The 21,110-nt window shown below is 37.8% G+C and overlaps 1 protein-coding gene across 3 annotated transcripts in view; it reads left to right on the top strand.

The window, feature by feature from the left end:
• Positions 1-19,198, top strand: part of LOC409795 (telomerase-binding protein EST1A) — a 137,795-nt gene extending 118,597 nt beyond the window's left edge. For all 3 annotated transcript variants that reach the window (XM_393289.7, XM_006566772.3, XM_006566773.3), the window contains 4 exons: positions 15,554-15,716; positions 17,466-17,686; positions 18,107-18,191; positions 18,917-19,198. In XM_393289.7, coding sequence (XP_393289.4) covers positions 15,554-15,716; positions 17,466-17,686; positions 18,107-18,191; positions 18,917-19,053 — 606 coding nt within the window. In that variant the 3' untranslated portion in view covers positions 19,054-19,198. The remainder of the gene's footprint in view (positions 1-15,553; positions 15,717-17,465; positions 17,687-18,106; positions 18,192-18,916) is intronic.
• The last annotated feature ends 1,912 nt before the right edge of the window (positions 19,199-21,110 follow it).

Raw genomic sequence — 21,110 nt, 5'->3', positions numbered from 1 at the left:
AGAATCATCCTTTATTCCTCTCTTTCGTTCGTCGATTTTAAAATTGGTAAAATTTTGCAAAATTGATTCGCGGGAGCAGAAAGTGGAGGAAAAGGAAGGAATTTGAGAAAGGAACGTATAATTTTTTTTTTTCTCGAGGCAAAGTAACAGTTAGAATTTTATTTGTTTTTTTTTTTTGGAATTTAATCTAAAAATAGAAGCATTCTGTTACAATTTTTATTTGCAATCATCTTTTGTTCCTCTCTTTTACTTGATTTGAAAATTGGCAAAATTTTGCAAAGTTCATTCAGGAAACAGAAAGTGGAGGAAAAGGAAGGAATTCGAGAAAGGAACGTATAATTTTTTTTTTCTCGAGGCAAAGAAACAGCAAATATAATTTTATTATTTGGTTTCTCTCTGGAATTTAATCTATAGAAATAGAATCATCTTCTGTTCTTCTTTTTCGTTTGTCATTCATTCGCTCGATTTGAAAATTGACAAAATTTTGCAAAGTTCATTCGCAGAAAGTGGAGGAAAAAAAAGATATTCGAGATAGGAACGTACAATTTTTGTTTGCAATCATCTTCTGTTCCTCTCTTTCGTTCGTCGATTTCAAAATTGGCAAAATTTTGCAAAATTGATCCCCGAGAGCAACTCCATCAAATCCTACTACCAATCATCTCTGACGCACAAAGCTCACGAGCACAATTAACCCGACGAAGAAACATCCTAATTACTCCAACTACGTGGCGCGTAATCTCATCAATCCTCGCTGCAAAACCGGTGACTTGCTACCCTTCTCGCCGATTTCGTTTCGAAATAAATGGCCCTTTCGTTAACGGTACCACAGGTAATTAGAGGCGCCCATCGAATTTCCTCGACGAAACGCAACTTCTCCTGAAATAATCCCGGAATAGTTGAAGGTCCTCCCGACAGACAGACCTCCCGGCCACGTTTCTAGATCCAAGGTTCATCGACCAAGCATGACGCTTTTAGAAAGAAAAAAAAAAAAAACAAAATGAAAAAGAACCATTCGTGATCAGTATTAATGGATATATATTTTAGGCGAGGGGATTAAATTGGTCACAGTTTCGAGATGGAACGAGGCAACCAACGCTTCTTCTCCTCTGCCATTTTCGAATTCCTGGATCAATTTCTTTCCTCTTTCTTAGCTCGTAGAAAATTCAACGAAATTTTTATTATGAATCCTTGCCTGCTCATTTCTGATAAGTTTCGTATAGATAATCGTAGAGGGGAGGATTGTATTGGAGTGGATAGGACGGATATACGAAAATGGTCCCTTTTCCTTCCACGGAAACGGCACGATTCGTTTTGCGACTTGGTGCTAACTTATTTCACGTAAGCAAGGCCTCGAGACCTTGCGAAGGAACGGGCTCTTGGGAGGAATTCGCTTGGTCACCTTAGCCTCCTAGCTAATTAGGAATAATTGATAGAATAAAGAGTGTCGCTCGGCCTGGCCACGATCATCTGCTTGCCCATCGATTAGACCCGCTCGTATTATGGAATTTCTTCTTCTGGGTAGGCTTTATTTATGTCGTCCGTGCTGTGCGACGTTCAATTTCACGTTAATTGCGAGAATGGAAGAATGAGGAAATTTAATTCTTTCTCAAATATCTTGTCTCTTCGACTCGTCAGAGATGAAACGGAAGCGAATGAGTAATATTACGAGTGTCAAGTTTCTAGACGTTTTGTTTAGATTGGTTTTAAGATTGTCAAGTTGCAAATTATAATTAGATAGGCGTGGATTGGTTTAAAGGATACGGTCTAAATTCACGAGTCGGAACAAAGATCGGGCAATTTTCGGGAAATAATGGAGGAGGAGGTCGGTTTTAATTAACGCCTCTCACTCCCCGCGTGTTTAATTAAATACAATGTCTTGAGTTAATTTACAGCTCCGTCCGTTCAAGCCTTCTTTTAAAGGGAGAAAGGATCCGCGTTGTTTTATGTAAATAGATCTCCTCTTCCCCCCGGTTGTTTCGCGAGGCGGAGAATTTATCTCTTTCGCGAATATACTGCGAGCTCGACTTATGAATAATAAGATTTCTTCAAGTTTTAACGAAAATTCGAAGTGGAAAAATTAACGATTTAAGATTACAATTTTTTTTTTCTTTTTTTAGGTGAAAGAGGTTTGAAAGTTTAGAAGGAAATTCAAAATTCAGAGTCACACAATTTTTGTCGGTTTCGCTATTGTAAAAAGATCGTGAAATTTTTTAAATCGAATTTTTTGTTCCACTTGAAAATTCCTATGATTGAAACAAGAGGAGATTTCCATGAACGTGAAACCCAAAAACTTTCGCGATTAACGTTTATAACAGCTCGAACAAATTTCTTGTTAAAAGCCAACGTACGAAGGCCACGAAGTGGGGATCCTCGAGTCCTCCTGTTTCGTGTCAACGGTTACTGTACCGTGTTATTAAAGGGTAAAAAGACGCAGGACAATTACTTCTTGTTATCGTGGCTGCGTTCACTTTCGATGAGGGGGGGGAAAAAAAAAAAAGGAAGGAGGAGGAAAAAAGGTAGATGGAACGCGAGGGCAACGAAGGGAGGATAAAAGCGAAGAGAAGCGAAACAGCTAATTACTCTAAACTAATTACCTTTTGTTAGTACCGGTCTGCATCGATCGAGCATCTCGCGAACCTTGAACGACAACATCGGCCACAATCGTTCGATTCGTTGTTCTTTGTCCTTATTCCTCTGTATGTGTGCGATAAACGATCGAGTCGAATCGTTATTTTATTCTTTCTTTTTTTTTTTTTTTTGAGTAATTACTTCGATGAGACTTTTAAGGGACGATCGTGACGAGGAGAGACGATGAAAAAGTGTTTTGATCGATTCGCAGTAGTTTCGCTACTTCGATTTGATCCTCTGTAAATGGATTGTTTCCTTGAATCTACACTTGAGTTCCATTTATTATGAACATCTAATCTAAAATTCAAATCAATTCCAATCTTAAAATTTTAGCTCGTTCGATGTCTAACCTATAAAAATTTCCTTGTTCGGTGAAAAATGAAAAAGAATTTTCCACAAATTTTTTTTGTTCAGTATATCTTCGTTCCATTTTTATTTTACAATCATGTTTTTCTTATTAAATATTAAATTCGCGACCCCTAGAAAATCTTCGAACCAACCTAACCTAACAATTTTCTCTTTCTTCCTCTCTTTCTTTCTCCAATTGCCAGACTTACTCGCCGACTCCCACGCTTACTTCGCTCCCCAAGATCCGCTCTAACCGATCGAGAAATGAGAACCCAATCCACGTCCACGGAACACACCACAGAACGAATCGTCGATCGTGATTCGATCGTGGATCGAGGTGGTTGTCACGCGCGACAATTACGCCGCAGTCGCCGCCGCCGTCGCCACCTTTAGGCTCGCAGGTGGTGCCATCTCGGCCACAGCTGCGCGTTCCTCCCGTTTATTAAGCGCGGATCACCGGTAGCCAATCGGCTGTCCGCGCTCAAGTCGCGATACACAAGCGGCGACGATGGATAATTTATCGCGCGTTCGGTGTTTCCGCGCGATCGTTTAGGCAGGACCGGGCTGAATATAAATGGCGGCTCGCGGCCGATTCCCATGCAGAGTGCATGCTCGCTCTGTGCAACAACCCCGGTGCACGGCTCCTCGCCGCATAAATGAGATCGTTAATAAACGATACGGTTTATTGTGATTTACAAGCTTCGCTGTGTGCCTGCACGAGCGCCTGCTCGAGGAGGGAGGTTGCTGGCCGAGAGACAGCCCGTTTTTCAAAGCGGTCGGAAGTATAGGTTAGGTTTGCTCGTCGAGGCGAATTTTTTCTCCCTTCTTTTCTTTCATTTTTCTTTTATTTTTGCAGTTTCACTTTGCTTTGTCGGATGTTGGATCGTTAATATTTGAATAGTTTCTTGAAATTTTTAGCGATGCAATATAAAGATTCCAATCTTAAAGCTTAAGATTAATGGTCGATGCCTCTTGATATATTATAAATGTGAGCATTCGTAGAGATCCTGTAGGTAACGACGATTAAGGAGGAAATCCAGCGATACGAATTATGAAAAAAGAATCAGAATTTATCCCAATGAGCTAACGATTTACGACTGGAAGAGTTAAATATATATAATTTGAGCTGTTTTAAAATTTATAAAAATGGATAGGAATAAATAAAAACTCGGATAACATATGATATAAAGAACAATTTTATATATATATATATACACGAAGATGAAACATTAGAATTATGAATCGAGATTAATCATTCAAAATAATCTTGCAGAAATCCATATTTAAATGGAATAATTATAAATACAAATATATGCATTCAGAATTGACATACAGGCTACAATAATCCTCACTATTATCATTCTCTTTTCAATGGGGAGTTTGCCCATGGGGGTTGACAATACGTGTAAAAGGGAGTTTGCAAAGGGATTTGACCTCGAATAGGGGGTCATAAGTCGGAGATATTGGAATTGTACGAGTTTTCGCGCGATAGTTGGCCAGATGACGAGGGGGGCTGTATAATAATGAGAGGTTCCTTGGGGACTTTACATTTACATTGTGTTTAATAAATCTTGGCTACGTTTGTGGTCCCATTCGTAGAATATTTCACAAATGAAAATATGGAGTCAGATATATATATAATGCGACTGAAACTGAGATTATTTATCTATTAACATTATTACATTATAAAATCAACTTTCCAACTAATCCATAACATTCAAAAAAATTCCTTCAATAATAAATTTGTCACCAACCATCTTCCAATTTTTCATTCTATCATCCGGATACAATTTTTTTTACCATTTAAATTCGCTTTTCATTTCTCACCTGAAAAACCTTGCTTCGAAATAAAAAAAAATTTACTTAATCGCGGATTAAAAACAATTGCCTCGGATGCCGGGCTTAATTAGCTATCTACCTTGTCCCTTGCGATTTCGCCTCAAGCTGATCGAGCATTAAGATGCAAACTAGCTCGCGACACGATTGCCCGGCAACCTCAGACCTTCCTTCTTTGAGCTTCATTAAAGCGAGTTAATTCCAGCTTGATATTCTGAATATCGTCAGGGACGTTTTAATAAACGTTTCCTATCCTAATGAAAATGTTATCTATCGCGCGGCGCGAGCTCGATCGAGCGCTCGTCTCGATAAGAACCGTCGCCTCGCGACACCCGCTATCCCCGTGAGAGGAACAACAAGTCGAGGAGAAGCGCACGGTGGCACACGATTATCTCGCTACCGGTTGTGCGCATCGATAAAATTAGCTCGTGCAACCGTGTCGAAGACAACAGGTAGCGGCAGAGCGGCGTTATAGGCCGATTGCATTAGCATAAGCAACATCTGCGACGATTAGTTCAAGTTGCAATAATTGATAATGTATTTATTTACGAGTCGCAAATGTTTTTTTTTTTATTTTATTTTATTTTGTGCGTTTTACGATCATTTCGATGCGATGCGCTATTAATTGGATGATAATTTTAACGTCAATGTTTTTCAACTTGTTTATTATTTGAAGAATATCGAAGTAATTTTGTTATGGAAGAGTAATATTTTTCTTTTGACTCTTCGATTTTTTATATAAATTTTTCGAAACAGTTACTATAATCTCCTTTCAGATTGAAAGAGATACAACTATACTCTCAACGTGGAAATATTTAAAAAAAAAAAAAAGGTTTACTCATCTCCTTGACAAAGGGCAACATAAAACACCACTAAAACCGCACACAGATTTTCCATTTTCCCCGAAAAAGGTTCCTCCCAATCTTTCCAATACTCGAGAACACTCGTTAAAAATGTTTTCCGCTGGTCTCGTTCACAAAAGAGTTTTACCACCCTTTCTCGAACGCCTCCATCCATTATCGCGCTCCGTCGAATCCTTTAAAAAGAAAAACACAAATCCACCATCCTTCCGAGTTAATTTCATCCAGGTATATTTCCACCCATTCTACGCGTATCATTTTTATTCAAAAAGAATAATCCCCTTTTTTAGATACGTATTCTATATTATTACGCGTGCACAAATGAAATCCACGAATCCTCTTTAAAGAAAACAAAAATAATTAGATATTCTGCCCATCATTTTCCAACGATGGTTGACAAGCTTAAAAAAAAAAAAAAAAAAAGAAGAAACCATTCTATCCACTTTTTCGCAACATCGAAACCCATAATCCCCTTAAAAAAAAAAAAAAAAGAAAGGAGAGATTTGATATTCCACGCACGTTATTCTATCCATTTTCCAACGTGGACGATGAAGTCCACAAGTCCCCCTCAAAAAAAAAAAAAAAGAAAAAAGAAGAAAGGGAGAAATTACACGAGCGATCCACCATGAAATCGCCGACCTCTCCCTCGATTCGCTCGTTCACCCTCGACTCGGTCGCCACCCTCGCGCGGAGAAGCAGCGTTGAACAGAGGCAGCCGGTGATATTCAAACATTTATAGTCGAAATATTACTGGGAAGGGGGGGGAGATCCCGTTGGGAGGTGATCCCGGCGCGGTGCTCCACACACCCTCGCTGTCATCTGCGCCGGCGAGATAACGTTTCCGCCCCCGTGTCAACCTCCTCCCCTCTTCGACTCGGCCAAGGGTAGAAGAGCAGAAGGACATTGTGCTCCCCGTTGTACCACCGTTGTGAAATGTTGGCACGGCTAATGGCACCGCACAACCCCCGTAGAATCTTTAATTTCCACGACGTTAAGAGACACTCGTTCTCCCCGGGGCCTCGTACGGCTTGATACCCGCCGCGCCTCCTCCTCCCCCTCCTCCTCTGTAAGTGTAATCTGGCCAAGCGGTTGATTCACAGGGTTAGAAACGAACCGCGTATTTCCTTCTTCTTCTTGTTTTCTGTCTAACTTTGTTCTTCGTGTTGGATTGAGTTGAATTGCTTCGTGCTCCTCTTTTTTTTTTTTTTTTTTTTCGTGAAGATGAGGAATAGGGGAGGGTGAGCTTGATTAGTCGAGGGACGGATCGTTGTTAGTTTGTTTCTTTTTTTTTTATTTTTGCGTCATGGATACGTGGTTTATATCTTCTCTGCGAATGGATCGAATTTGAGTGGGGCGCGTCGTTGAGGTTTAAATATTTGTTAGATTGAAAATTTAATCAGGATGGAGCGAATGGCGATATTGAATTTTAAATATTTGGCAGATGGAGGATAATATTTAATCTAGGAAGTCGAAGATATTAATTTGTATTTGGGATTGAAATTATTTTAATTTTTTATTTGCAAGTTTTACTCGAAGAAATTCGATCCGATTTAATTCGTGAAATTTTTATCAAATATATAAAATATTTTATTCGATATTATTCGCGCAAATATAGAGCGATTCGTTAAAAAAAAAGAAACAGATGAAGAATTACATACTGCGGTGGAAATATTATAAAAAAAAAAAAGTAAAAATATCGAACTTAACGATGTCCTTACATTATTCAGTTCTCCATTAGCATTAAATTTTAATTCTCATCTCCACTTAAGCCGCTCTCGACGGATACTTCCGTTAACGATCATAAAATTTCTCTCCAACGAGTTTTCCATCAGATTTTCTCTCGCCTTCTCCCTCTCTCGACAAATCATTCTCCTTCTCTCATCCTCCCCCCCTTCTTCGAATCGGAAGCACGACGATCCTCCTGGTGGAAGAGTTGGCGGCTGCCAGTGACGCGTTCGACTTCGCGTTCGACTCTTTCTTCTTACCAAAATTTTTCCTCGCCGGACTCCTTGAAGCACCCTTCACAATTCTCGCCATCTGCGACTGGCCTGTGTACACAGATGACGATTTACTTCTTCCCCGAGCGTCGAAGAGCGTGATTTCTTTTTTTCCTTCCCCAATTCGGCGAAAGCTCGCCTCCTTGGGTCAATATTCCCCTATCTCGGGGGATGGACGCGTCGCCATCTTGCATCGGACTACTCGTCTTCTCCCTCCCTTTGTGAAGGATCCCTTCGAGAATTGTCGAACGAACGCTTTTCTCCTCGATTCGAACACGTGGATTAAACAACAAATTTCAAATCTGACAGAAACACGAAAAATTCTGACAAGCGTATATTGTCGATAATAATACATAAAATGAATCTACTAAAATAGACAAATGGTATTTCATCTTTTTAAGAGGGAATAAAGAAAATAACGAATTTTTCCAATCCTCTGAAGAATCTATCCGGATATAAACAGATGTTCATTCTCTCAATCACGAGGGGAATATCTTCTACTAAATAAAAAGAACGAATAATATATCAAAATCTTGAAAATCTGTTTGCTCAATAGATAGAAATCTCGTTCCCAAAAATTATTCGACGAAATAAATACGAGAGATGAATATCAGGCGCAAAATTGAATTGCCTCGTTCCACGCTCGACCGCCAAAAATACTGGCTGCTCTCGAGCGATCCTCGGCTGACGCCGGACACGAGGATTCACGATGCGGGGAGAATCCATCCCACTCGTCGACACCTGGCGAACATTCCGTCCGCGGCGAGAAGAGGGATATATACGCGAAAGGGATCGTACCGCGCCGTTTCTATTAGTTCAGTCATCGACAGTGCAAACACTCCTTTGTGGTGCGCGTAGTACGTTGTTCGAGTCGGGATGCACTTGAGACTGCGGATGCTTCCCGCCTCGTGCGCGCGCGATTCCGCGAGGGGAGGAACGAGGAGGATGGAGTCTACGAGAGGAGGAGGAGGAAGAGAGGGAAATTGCGCGAGAGAGAGAGAGAGAGAGAGAGAGAGAGAGAGAGAGAGTGGTACGGCTCGTGACAATGTCAATGTTTGCGTCGTTGCACCGAAGCACTCTCAGAGAACGGACGGAGACTGAGTGTCTTCAGGTTGTACAGGAAGAATGGATTCGTGTCGAGGGTACGTAGAACTAGTCGCTCTTTGCGGGGACTACCTCAATGAACCTCCATTAATTTCCAAGCTTTTCCCGTCGCTGTCCGTCTTCTCTCTTTCCTCTCTTTAAGCCCCCTCCCTCCTCTTCGCCTCCTTCCCTTCTTTCCGCCGCGGAAGCGTCAACTCCTCCCTCTATCTCTCTCCGCTCGTTGGAACGATCGATCGATCGATCTATCTGTCTGTTCAATGGATAGACGCGATTCGTTTCTCTTTCGAAACAGGCGTTGAATAATAATTTGTCGAGGTTTTCGATTTTCGGTTTTATCGGTGAATCTCAACTTCGATATTATAAAAATTATAAGATTTTAACTTTTAAGAAAAGAGAATTTTCACGTGGAATCATCATTTATTATGAAATAAGTCTAGTAGAAGGAATTCGTGAAAATAAAGAAAATGGTATACTTTTTAGAGGAATTAATAAATTTTTGCGAAAATCTGTGCGAAAAGTCTGAATAGCAACGAAACATTTAAGCGCGTAAATTGAGCGTTGTTCTTGGAAAGAGTACACGATCTTTTCCGGTTGATTCCACTTTGATACACGGCGAGATACTTGTTCGACCATCAGGCCTTCAGGTATTTGTCGTCCAGAGCCGATCTTCGTGCGTGGGCGTGTATGCTTTATAACCGAGGAGCGAAGAGACGATCGAATCGACGATGCCCTTTTGAAATTTGATTTGCATCCCGAATCGAAGTTGCGCATTTATGACTGCGATTATCCTTATAATATATGTCGCATTTATTACACTCTACACGCAAATTTCGAGTGGAAATGGCGGTAAAGTCGATTCGAATTTACGAGAGATGCTTTTCTTTCTCCTCCCTCTTACATCTAATAAGTTTCATCTTTATTCTGTCTGGGTTTTTTTTGGAAAAGTGAGTTAGAATATATATAAATTAATTATAGCAACGAAATTATCGTTAACAACACCTCTAACGATAATTGTGGATAAAAAAGAAGAAGAAATTTCATTTATTTTTATCCATCATCGATATATAAGTTATAATTCTAATGCAGAGAATTCTAGACGCTTCTTTATTGGACTTATCGTTAATTCCACGAATATATCAACAAACTATTCGAAAGGATTAACCCTTTGCGCTCGAAAGTGTTTATTTATGTTAGAGATTATCTTCAATTAATAAATTGTAAACTTATTTAAAATGGAGACAAGATATTCTTAAATTCCTCCAAAACTATGGCCCTGACAATATCTCAGACAATCATGACAAAGGTATTATAATTTCGTAAGATTTAGCCCCAAGAAAAATGGAAATGAAATTAGAAAATGAATTTGATATTGAACTGTTGAGAAACGAGATTGATTCGTTAATTATCGATACAGAAAATTAGAATAATACCACAGAAAGATTCTAATAATTCAGAATGAACTTAGAAGAAATCATCCCGATTGAAAAACTCGTCGAGCGCAAACGAATTAATAAAGAAAGGAAAGAAAGGTAAAGCGTAGATTAATCAGTTTGCACTTCGCCCCACGATGGCATCATCAGCTCCTCTCGATTTCCCATTCGAATCCAATCATCCTTCGTTTACACTCTTTCTCGAGCGCGAACGAAGACGATCGCACAAACGTACCCGGTCGAGGCGTTCCAGATAAGAGGGAGGCACCCAGATCTTATTCGCGAATTCCACGATAATGAAACGGATGAGGCGTTAATCCAAGCTTTAGATTATTTATGCCGTGGAGAGAAGGAGTTATTTGTTACTCGTTCGATTACATAAGGAGAAGGATTTTATTGGACATCGGTTTGGAACGTTGTTTGTATATTGTATATATAAGGATGTGATGGAACGGGATCGTGGGAAAGAAATGGAGGGAAATTGATAACGATAAGGGAAGAGTCTCCGTTGAATCGATTATTTATTTCTGAATTGACGATTATTTAATATCGTTTCTCCACAAGTTTTGGGATACAATTTACATTTGAAATAAAGCTTGGATCAAAAGATGGATCCGCTTCTTCAGAATTTGTGAACGAAATCGATGACTTCCATTTAAATATGTTTCGAGATTATTTTCTTGAATCGATGACAAATTTATTTGTATTTATTTCGCGATAAATGGATCAATAAGAAACGCGCGATGCAACGCCTCGATCATCCTTCGATTTAATACGTTCTATTACGTAATTTAAGACGTAAAACTTTCTAGTTTTTCGATTCGAATAAACGAGGCTGATTTTATAAATTCTTAGCTTCGTTTATAAACTCGAAAAAAGATCCTTCTTCCATTCCATGGACGGGTTAGGCCAACTTCCGGTCGGCGATTTATCATCACGAGACAGCTGGATAGTCGCGCCCCTTGCAACTCGCGCAACCATCTCCTCGAGTCGATATGTTCGATAATCGCGACACGCCGTTTTATTTATTCAAGATCCGACCGGAAATCCATCGAGATTTGACCCACTTATACGTTACGAAGAATGATACCTATTGATGAGGAGGGCATTAAATATAATCGAAGGAAGAGATACGATGGATAAATTATAGAATATCAAAATTGCTCGTCTTACGTTTTATTTGTAAATTATGTGCGTGATATATATATTTTTGTTACGATGAGAATGATAAAGGAGAGTTCTTTCCTTTCTCTCTATTATTTCTATTTATTTCAATACTCTCACTTATTCTCCTCTCTCGACGAGCTTAAAAGACGGCGATTTCTAAAAATCGGTTCGACAATCGATCTTGCGAGACAATTGATTATCGTCACGCCGATTCTCGACAAACGAAAATCGATTCATTACGTTACAGTGAATTTTCAATTATCGCGATATCCTTTATCGTTGAGCGAGGCGGGTGTCGCTGCTGTGCCGGAATGCGATACCGTTAATTGATTCTCATCCCGTGGCAGTTGAATGAAATTTCTTGCGGGCGCGGGAATACGCCATGGACGCGTTCCCATCGCGCTTATGCTAATTCGTGGCGGGCAGGTGTCGTGTGTGCAATTGGTGAAAAAAAAAAGAGAGAAAAAAAAAGAAAGAAAGAAAAGGAGAGAAGGAGCAACGTTATCGGGATTGCGTAACCGGCAATTTCAAGAATCCGAGGGAAGCGAGTAAATTTCTATACGTGTGGCAGTCTTTAATTTCCTAAGTTATTTTTTCTTTTCAGACACTTTTATAATCCTTCTCTATAATCTTTCTTAACGATTTCCGACTAATTAAATTGCAATCTCTCGTGTTTGCTTGAATTTAGATTAAACTTTGGACTTTTTGGACATTTCATTTACAGATGAATAATTATATATAAAATAAGTAATAAAATTTTAGTGACAAAAATTCTTAAAATTCAACGCGTTTCTATACTTATACATTAATTTATTTATGTAGGTTTTTCTTATATTTTAACTATATATTTATCACATAAATAAAATTAAATCGATTAATTATTATTTACTTTACAAATATTCGGTGAAGCAAATTCTCCTTTCCGGTATTCGGCATAATTTGCAATTATATCTAGTTTCGTTCCTTTTTCCAATGGAATTTTTGAACAGATTTTACATTTTTTTGTCGGGAATTTTTTTTTACCTTTACCTACTATTACATTTTTTTAATTCACTCGTCGATCGAGTCGATCTCATGATTTGTACGTTAATAGATCGTTCAAAAAACGACCGCTTAATCCGTAATCTTCAAATTTACTTCGAGTAATCTGATTTTTAATTCGAAAAAAAAAAAACATTAAAACGACGTATCTCGTAATCCAGCTACAAAATTCGGTTTCCCATATAACGAGATATCTCATAATCCGTACGTAAACGCATCAATAGCGTTTTAAAAAAACGATCGCTCAATTCATAATCTTCAGATTCGAGTCGTCGATCGAGTCGAAAAAAATATTAAAACGACATATCTCGTAACACAGAAAATTCGGTTTCCTATATAACGAGATACCTCGTGACCCGTATGCGTTAATAACATTCAAAAAAACGATCCTTCAATCAGTAATCTTCAGAGTAATCTGATTTCTAATTCCTCGAATCGTCGATCGAGTCGAAAAAGACATTAGTTTTCTATATAATGAGATATCTCGTGGTCCATATGCGTTAATAACGTTCAAAAAAACGATCGTTCAATTCATAATCTTCAAATTCCTCGAGTCGTCGATCGAATCGAAAAAGACATTAATTTCCTATATATAACGAGATATCTCCTGGCCCGTGTGCGTTGATAACATTCAAAAAAAAAAAAAAAAACGATCGCTCAATTCATTTCATAATTTTCAGATTCCTCGAGTCGTCGATCGAGTCGAAAAAGACATTAGTTTCCTATATATAACGAGATATCTCGTGGCCCATATGCGTTAATAACGTTCAAAAAAAAAAAAAAACGATCGCTCAATTCGTAATCTTCGAATTTACTTTATCGATCCATCGATCGATCCCACTTACGGCCCACCGCGCCTAACTGACACGAACTCGCCCAACTTCTCGGAACGCCTCTCATACGGGTTGTCCGGTAGAATTCGCGCGATCGGCCGGCCAGTTGTCTGGTGTTCCACGCGATTCTCTCTCTTTCTCCCTCTCTCTCTCTCTCTCTCTCTCCGGCTTTAGCTCTCTTTCTCTCGAGCCGTGAACCTGTCCTTAACGTGACGCGAGTAGGTTTCCGCGTCAGCATGGAACATTTACAATGTGGCTAGGAGGCACGCTTAATATGCGTGGGCGTCGGAGCCGCGGTGCGTGATTCAAGGCGGGTTCTCACGCGCCACTCGTGCTCGAGGGAGGGAGAGGGGGCGCGGGGCCGGGCGGAACGAAGGAAAAGTGACGAAGGAGACGGAGGCGACAGAACGGTACGCGGCCGATCGTTTAGGAATTCGCGAATATAACTCTAAACGGGGGTAAAACGCGGCTGTGTCGATTCGCGTAGCTTTGTGTATACACAGGTATTTATGCCTCGGCCTGTTGCCGCGTGCTTTCACGAACGGGGAGAATACGGTTAATTTTTAGAACGAGAGAGAGAGAGGGTTTGGATGAATTTTCGAATGATTCTTTCTGGAAAAGTATCCGCTCAAGTGTGCGCACGCGTGTGAGCGTAAAATGGGTAAGATTAATTTAAAACCATGCGATGTTAAGTAATTATTATTATTTCTTTTTTCATAGTACGATATTTCGTATGTACATGTGTTCAATTGTTTAATATTTGATATGAAATTACAGAGAAATTCTCGTATATGGATTTTCTACATTGATATCTATTAACATTTTTGTTATTTCGTTCGTTAAAATATATAACGATGAGATTACTTTTTAGAAATAAAATTATATAAGTTTAAAAAAGATTATTTAGTTGAAATATTAGTTGAAATCTTTTTTTTTTTTTTTTTTACAAAATCGATCGATTCGTTTGATTTCGTTACTTCGCCATTGTATCATTGTGTCATACAATTACGAAACGAAGGAGTAACCCCTCTTACGTTTCGATGAGGCATTCAGTTCCGCGCCTAATTATCATGTATTGCGTGTACCCGTTGCGGGCCCGAGGAAAGCCAACATTCCGGAATTCACTGCCGTTCGAAATACCTACGAATCCGTAATATCACCGTCGCGAGACGATTCTCAACGATGTTCGTTCATTATGCATCGTCATGCAGACGCCATTCCTCGCTGCGGTGAATAATTTCGATTTTTACGATCTACAAAACGATGGATCGACAATTCGTTAGGAATTTACTAACTTTAAAAATGTGAAACTGTTAAAATGGAGTATTCCTACGGCCAACCTTAGAATCGTTAATTTATTTTCAATTTTTTCGTTCCTACATTTCTAGATCATTTTTAAATGATCATAGAGGATAACGAATTGAATATATCTGATATATCTTTCGCGCCAAAAGATGTATCCTCAATTCGGATGATTATACGTTTTGCAAACAATTAAACTCAATAATTAAACGTAGTTGAATTTTTCGCTTTTTTCGTTTGATTCTGTCTCGATCAACAAAAAAAAAATGGCAAACATGACATGAGGATTATGAAGATTATTCGAGCAATTATCATTGAGATATCTTTGCGAGTATATAAAGTGAATGAATAAGTTACGAATTTGTCTAGATAATAATTATATTTGAATCAAGTTTCAAATATTAATCTCGCTCTATTTTCCTATTTTCTCTTTCCTAACATTGGTGCATGCACAATAGAGTTATCAGGTTAGATTTGTAGACATACATCTCTTTGGATGATCTTTATCGATCGTTGAACGTTACTTTGTGCGTAAAAAAATTTGATCATAGATGAGAAAAAAGAAACATATTTAAAATATTGTGTGTTTCATGATGATCTATCGGGGCAAACAATGTATTTATTATCGAGTATCGATCACTGTTTTACAAAGTAAAAACAACATTAAAGAGCTCGTTACGTTTATAATCTTCGCTGTAACAATTCGACATTGTTTTCTGTAATCGTGCACAATGCATATGTGAGATATTGGACGACAATACACGTTCCAATTCTGCGTCCTTCTCGATCTTCGAACAAATGGGATCAATCGGTAAAAAAGAGAGCTTCGTAAGGAAGGAACAAGGAATGAAGGAAGGAGAGATAAGAAATAATCGAATTTCAATTTTTTTTTTTTAATTTCTTCTTCAACAAATTATGAGTGTGTTTTTCAAATGAATTTTAAATTAAGAAAAATATAATATGACAAAGTACAAAAGGATTTATTAGGATATTTGTATATGTTTCAGCAAATATTACAAAAGTCTTCAGTATCGGTGGAAATCGAAGTGAGACCTAGACAATTGGTGCCGGATACTAATTGCTTTATCGACTACTTGCCGCAATTGCAAAATATCACGAAGGCGGTTTCCGGTGCACAGCCAATTTACACGCTTATGGTACCACTTGTAGGTAAGTAAATTTACAATTTTTCAATACAAAGTATCGTATTTTTGACACGTTATTATCGACACTTGGGCATATTTATTCGAACATCATATAATAGAAAGATTTATCAATCATAACTCGTCGTAAAATTCAAAGTGTATTATTGAAAAAAAGTTACAAAATAATTCAAAATTAATTAATTTTCTTTTTTATTCGAATGTTAACTACAATTTATTTTCAACTCATAAAGAATAAGAATAGAATAAGAATAGAACAAAGAAAAATGTAAATATGAGAACGTGAAGAAGGATGAAGGGAAAGCGTTTTAGATAATTTATTCACGCAAATCTGTTATTATGAATATGAAGACACAATTATTTTTCAAAAGATTGATAAACGAATTTTTTTTTCATTCCTTAACAAATTTTTCTTTTCTCGTAAATTTTGCTTTTTAAAATGGTTAATATTTCGCAGAGTTACGATGAAAAAAATCTTAAAAAAATCCTTTTTCTACTTGTACCATGATTTTTTAAAATATACTGTCTATATTTTACGCACACGTTACGATGTAAACGAAAATAAATGAAAAACGAATATCGAACGAATCTGCAATAATGTAATCTTTTTTTCTCTCCAACTCTCAACTCAATTTGAAATACAAATTGGAAGAATCGAGTAAATCTTCCCCGCGAAATCTACCCTTACGTTTAGGCAAGAGGGTAAGCCAATGCATACCAAATATCACTGAATCTTTTCCGACTTGAAAGTGTCTCGAATGGATGGCCGCATTGCGTTTGCTATTGGAGACGTTTTTTCTTTATCGTCCTCGTTCGATTATCGGATTTCGAAGAAGTTTAGTTCGAATCAACAGAGGCAGGGGTTGTTGTGCGAGCAATGGTTCGAGACAGAAAAACATGTCTACTCCATCCACCGTGGATTCTTTGGCGGTCGAATGTCATTGGTTACGATTTATTAGAGCTACTACTACTAGAGGAAAGGCTTTTCCCCTTCGCGTTTCTTTTCTTCGCGAAATGGCTGAAGACCAACTTCTATTTTTCCCCGGCGAAATTAATTTATTTGTGCTTTTCGTGGAGGGCAAAGTTTCTTGGATAACTTTTTTTTATTTTTTTTGATTTTAATCTAGTTTTTTATTCGTAGTTAAAATAAAATTTTAAAATGTGGATTGTTCTCATGAGGGAAGTTGAAGTTGTCAGAAAAATGTTTCAATGAAAATTGTATTTGGTTCAAAGCGGAGCATTTATCTCGTGTAAATTATATTTTCGTACGTCTAATAATATTTCGTTCTTTTTCTTTTTTTTTTTTCGTACAACGGGGTAAAAATATATTTGGTCGTAAATTGAACGTGATAACAGAGAAAAGAAGTGTCTCGTGTTCATTATATACAAAATAAGTAGAAATTGTTTTATTTAGAACACGATGGACAGAGAAATGCGTGGAATTTTGCCACGTATTTTCGTCGACAGTCCAATTACAAAATGTCAGAGACACTCGAAAATTATTCCTATATTTTCAGCGCTGCGAAACTGCATTCTGAATATTATTAAACGTCGACATTGGTGTCGCGACATTATGAAATTATGTTTTTTCGAATTGGAGAAGCGAAAGAGAAATGGACGAAAAAACGAACGAATGTAAAATTTAATAATTTCTCTCGTTAAAATGAATATTTCTTTCTTCGAAATGTAATTATTAATCAAATTATTTTCAATTATAATACAAGTCTTAACGCGAACGTATGTATTTTTGTTTCAGTTCTGAACGAGCTCGAGGGCCTAGCAAGGGGTGCAGACGCCAGAGATTGTCCTCCAGCTTCGAGGGCAACTTTGGATCCAGAACATGTGGCGAGAGTGGCTGAGAGCGCGAAAGCTGCTTTGGCGTTTGCAAGAAGCAGAAATCCAGCGATTCGATGTTTAACCACGAGAGGAACTGTCCTTACGTCCAGTACATTCACGGTAGAAGAGGATGTTGATAAGGTAAGATAAGAATTTTTTCACGAAGGATTTTGAAAAGATTTTCTTCAATTTATTAATCTTGTAATTAAATTATTATTATTTTAAAAGAATAATGAATACGAAAAAAAAAAGAAAAAGAAATTATAATTAAAAAGATTTCCAAAAATTGAAAATTCTGTCTGAAGAAAAGGAGAGAAAATATTAAGATATACTTTCTATATATTTCACAAATATATTTATCACATTTACATTGTTTCAACTTAACTCAATTTTCCTAAAATAAGACGCAACAACAATGTTATGCAAATTCTGCAAGTTTATCAAGGCCCATCCAAGAACGTAAGATGGCACAGAGGCGCCGCCAATTGAAATTCCCGCGATGGTTGGTCGCGTGTCATTTCATGAAAATAATAAACAGAAACATCTGTAATTCTGTCGCAGGACGGGCTGACAAGAAACGATGACAGAATACTTGCTACGTGCTTGAGCCTCTGCAAGGCGGGTAACAAAGATCAAGCGAATGCAGGTACGTACGACGCGCCATCGTGCATATTCCTCTTGGAAGGTATCCTGAACACGTTTCAACCGTTTTCCGACGCTTTGATAGTGATTAATATCCGCATCTGACCGATCTGACCGGGGATTTAACCGTTATCCTCGTCGTCCACACTCCTTACTTTTTACTCCTCGTCCTTATTCAACCGAAATTATTTATCGGTTACTAATTATTCGATTAATCGTGACCCCTCGATTTCATTAATTGAATATCGAATATACACATATCACGCTGTTTCCTCTTTCGCGTTTTTATATTCAATAATTCAATATTATTTATTTTCAATTTTCTATCTTATTACACATTTCATATATACTTAATAATCATAAAAATACCAATACGATTAAAACATCTTGGAACAAAGACTTTTTACTCCTCGTCCTTATTCAACCGAAATTATTTATCGGTTACTAATTATTCGATTAATCGTGACCCCTCGATTTCGTTAATTGAATATCGAATATACACATATCACGCTGTTTCCTCTTTCGTGTTTTTATATTCAATAATTCAATATTCTTTATTTTCAATTTTCCATCTTATTACACATTTCATATATACTTAATGAATAATCATAAAAATACCAATACCATTAAAACATCTTGGAACAAAAGAGAAAGTTCTTTTCCCAATCAATCAATGTAAATCCCCGGGGAATTAATAAAACGATGGGCAAATTTTTTTTCTTCGAACAGAAGAGGGTCAGCCACGACGACTGAGAAGGGAGGTCGTCCTGCTAACGGAGGACAGAAACCTGAGGGTGAAGGCTCTTGCCAGGGATGTTCCTGTGAGAGAGGTACCCGATTTCATGCAATGGGCCGGCCTCGGCTGAGACACTTTTCCGACCAAACACACCCGCTAACGAAAAATCTCCCGTTACCATCCCCGCCGAGTAAAAACTTGATCAGCAGCCAGCAGCAGCAGCAGCAGCAACAGCAGCAGCAGCAGCAGCAGCAGCAGTAGCAGCAGCAGCAAGATAAAAAGGAAAGGAAAGAAAGCAGTGGAGGAAAAAGCAGGAAAGGGAAAAGAAAAAAAAAACGGAAGAAGGAAAGAGGATATATATACATATATATATATATATATATATATATCTCGCCATCGTGCTCTCCCCATCCCCGACCCCGAAAATCATGGCCGATCACCCGTCAATTTGCGCGCGACGACGGATCTATTTGTTTCTACACGTAAGTTCGTCCTGATTGTCGAGGTGTAATATCCCCCTCCCCTTCCCCTTCCCCCCTCCCTTCCCCTCCCCGTGCCTGTTCATCAGCTGATGATGCATTCTCTTGTTGACGAAGGAATTTTTTTTTCTTTCTTTTTTTTTTTTTTTTTTTTTTTTTTCTTTTTTTTTCTTCTCTAAACAGAAGAGGTATCGGGGCGAGAACGTGAAAATAATTTTCACGGCTAATATCGACTAATATTATAGGGATATATTATTCAGTTTATTTCAGAAAGCGATCCGAGAGTCGTTCAATAAAATTGTATGGGTTTATTAAACGAGATAGCTCGTTTTGAGTTAGGAGGAGGCGTATTGAGAAGGATGAGTATGAGAGAGAGAGAGAGAGAGAGAGAGAGAGAGAGAGATAGGAAGAGAGAGAAAGAGACGAGCAAATCTAGCGTGATCACAAAATTTATCACCTTGGAAATTTTCTTTTTAATATTCGTAATACTTTTCTCATTATTTTTGTTTATTTTTTTCCCCCTCCTCTCCCCCTAATTTCATTATCTACGATGCATCTCATATTATTTATGTTTGTGATTTTTCTCGCTATATTATTTCCTTTTTTTCTTGTTCTTTTTCTTTTCTTTTCTTTTCCCCCCCCCCCTGTGGTTAATTAATAAAAGAATCGGATAGAATTATCGAAGAGAATATTTCTTCGCAACGTGGTGATCAACGTATCATAATTCGAAATTGCGAAATTGAATTTTTTTTAACCACCTGAATGAAGAGAGAAAACGGGTGTCGAAGTAACCGCGAGAGAATGCTAATTAGCTGAATCATATATATATATATATATATATATATATATATATATACATCGGAGCAAGATAGTTTAAGAGTGAGAGAAGGAGAGAACGAGAGAATGATAATTCTCGGGTATAGATAAGAGAAAGCGAGAAAAAAAAAAAAAAGAAAAAACGATAGGAGAGAAGATTATCGGTATTTTTACACACGAGAATATTTTTTTGGTTGACTTTTATCGATGATGAGACCGCCCCGCGGCCGGCTTCATTTTTCTGTACCTTCCTTTTATCATGTTTGTAACGATCTATACGATCTATATAAAATACATGATATATGTATATATATTTATATATACATATGTTATATATTTGTAAGCACTTTTGAATATTGTATACGCCGTATGCGGTCGTTGGAGGATGCGTTCGGAATCCGCGTACATCCACGCGTGTGTCGCTTGTGTCTCCTTTTCCTCTCTTTTCCTTTTCTTCTCTCTCTCTCTCTCTCTCTCTCTCTGGTTTTGCAATTATTTTTTTTCTCTTTTTGTTCTCTTTCCAGATTTTCGTTTTCTCTTCTCTTCTCTTTTCCCGACCTCCGTCTATTTCTTTCCTTTCATCTTTTATTTTCTCCCTTTTCCCTCCCCTTCCTTTTCTTTTCTTTCCGTTGCACACATTGTAACAAAAAGTTACCCTCGCACGCGGTGTGTTTCTAATTTTTCTTTTTCCTTTTTTTCCCCCCCTCTCTCTCTTTTTTTTTTTTTAGAAGTAATTTTCGCTATTTGTAACGTATTTTTTTGTCATTTCTATTTTTTTCTCCCTTTTTTTTTCTTTTTAACGATTCGATGATTTTTTTATTCTTTCGATGCCTTTATTTTTACTCGCTCTTAGGCTTTGTTTTGTTCCTTTTTTTTTTTTTTATAGAGATCT

The sequence above is a fragment of the Apis mellifera genome, linkage group LG3, assembly GCF_003254395.2.
Source record: "Apis mellifera strain DH4 linkage group LG3, Amel_HAv3.1, whole genome shotgun sequence".
Lineage (NCBI taxonomy): Eukaryota > Metazoa > Arthropoda > Insecta > Hymenoptera > Apidae > Apis > Apis mellifera.
The sequence above is the reverse complement of the archived record's forward strand: the minus strand, read 5'-3'. Positions and strand labels throughout refer to the sequence as shown.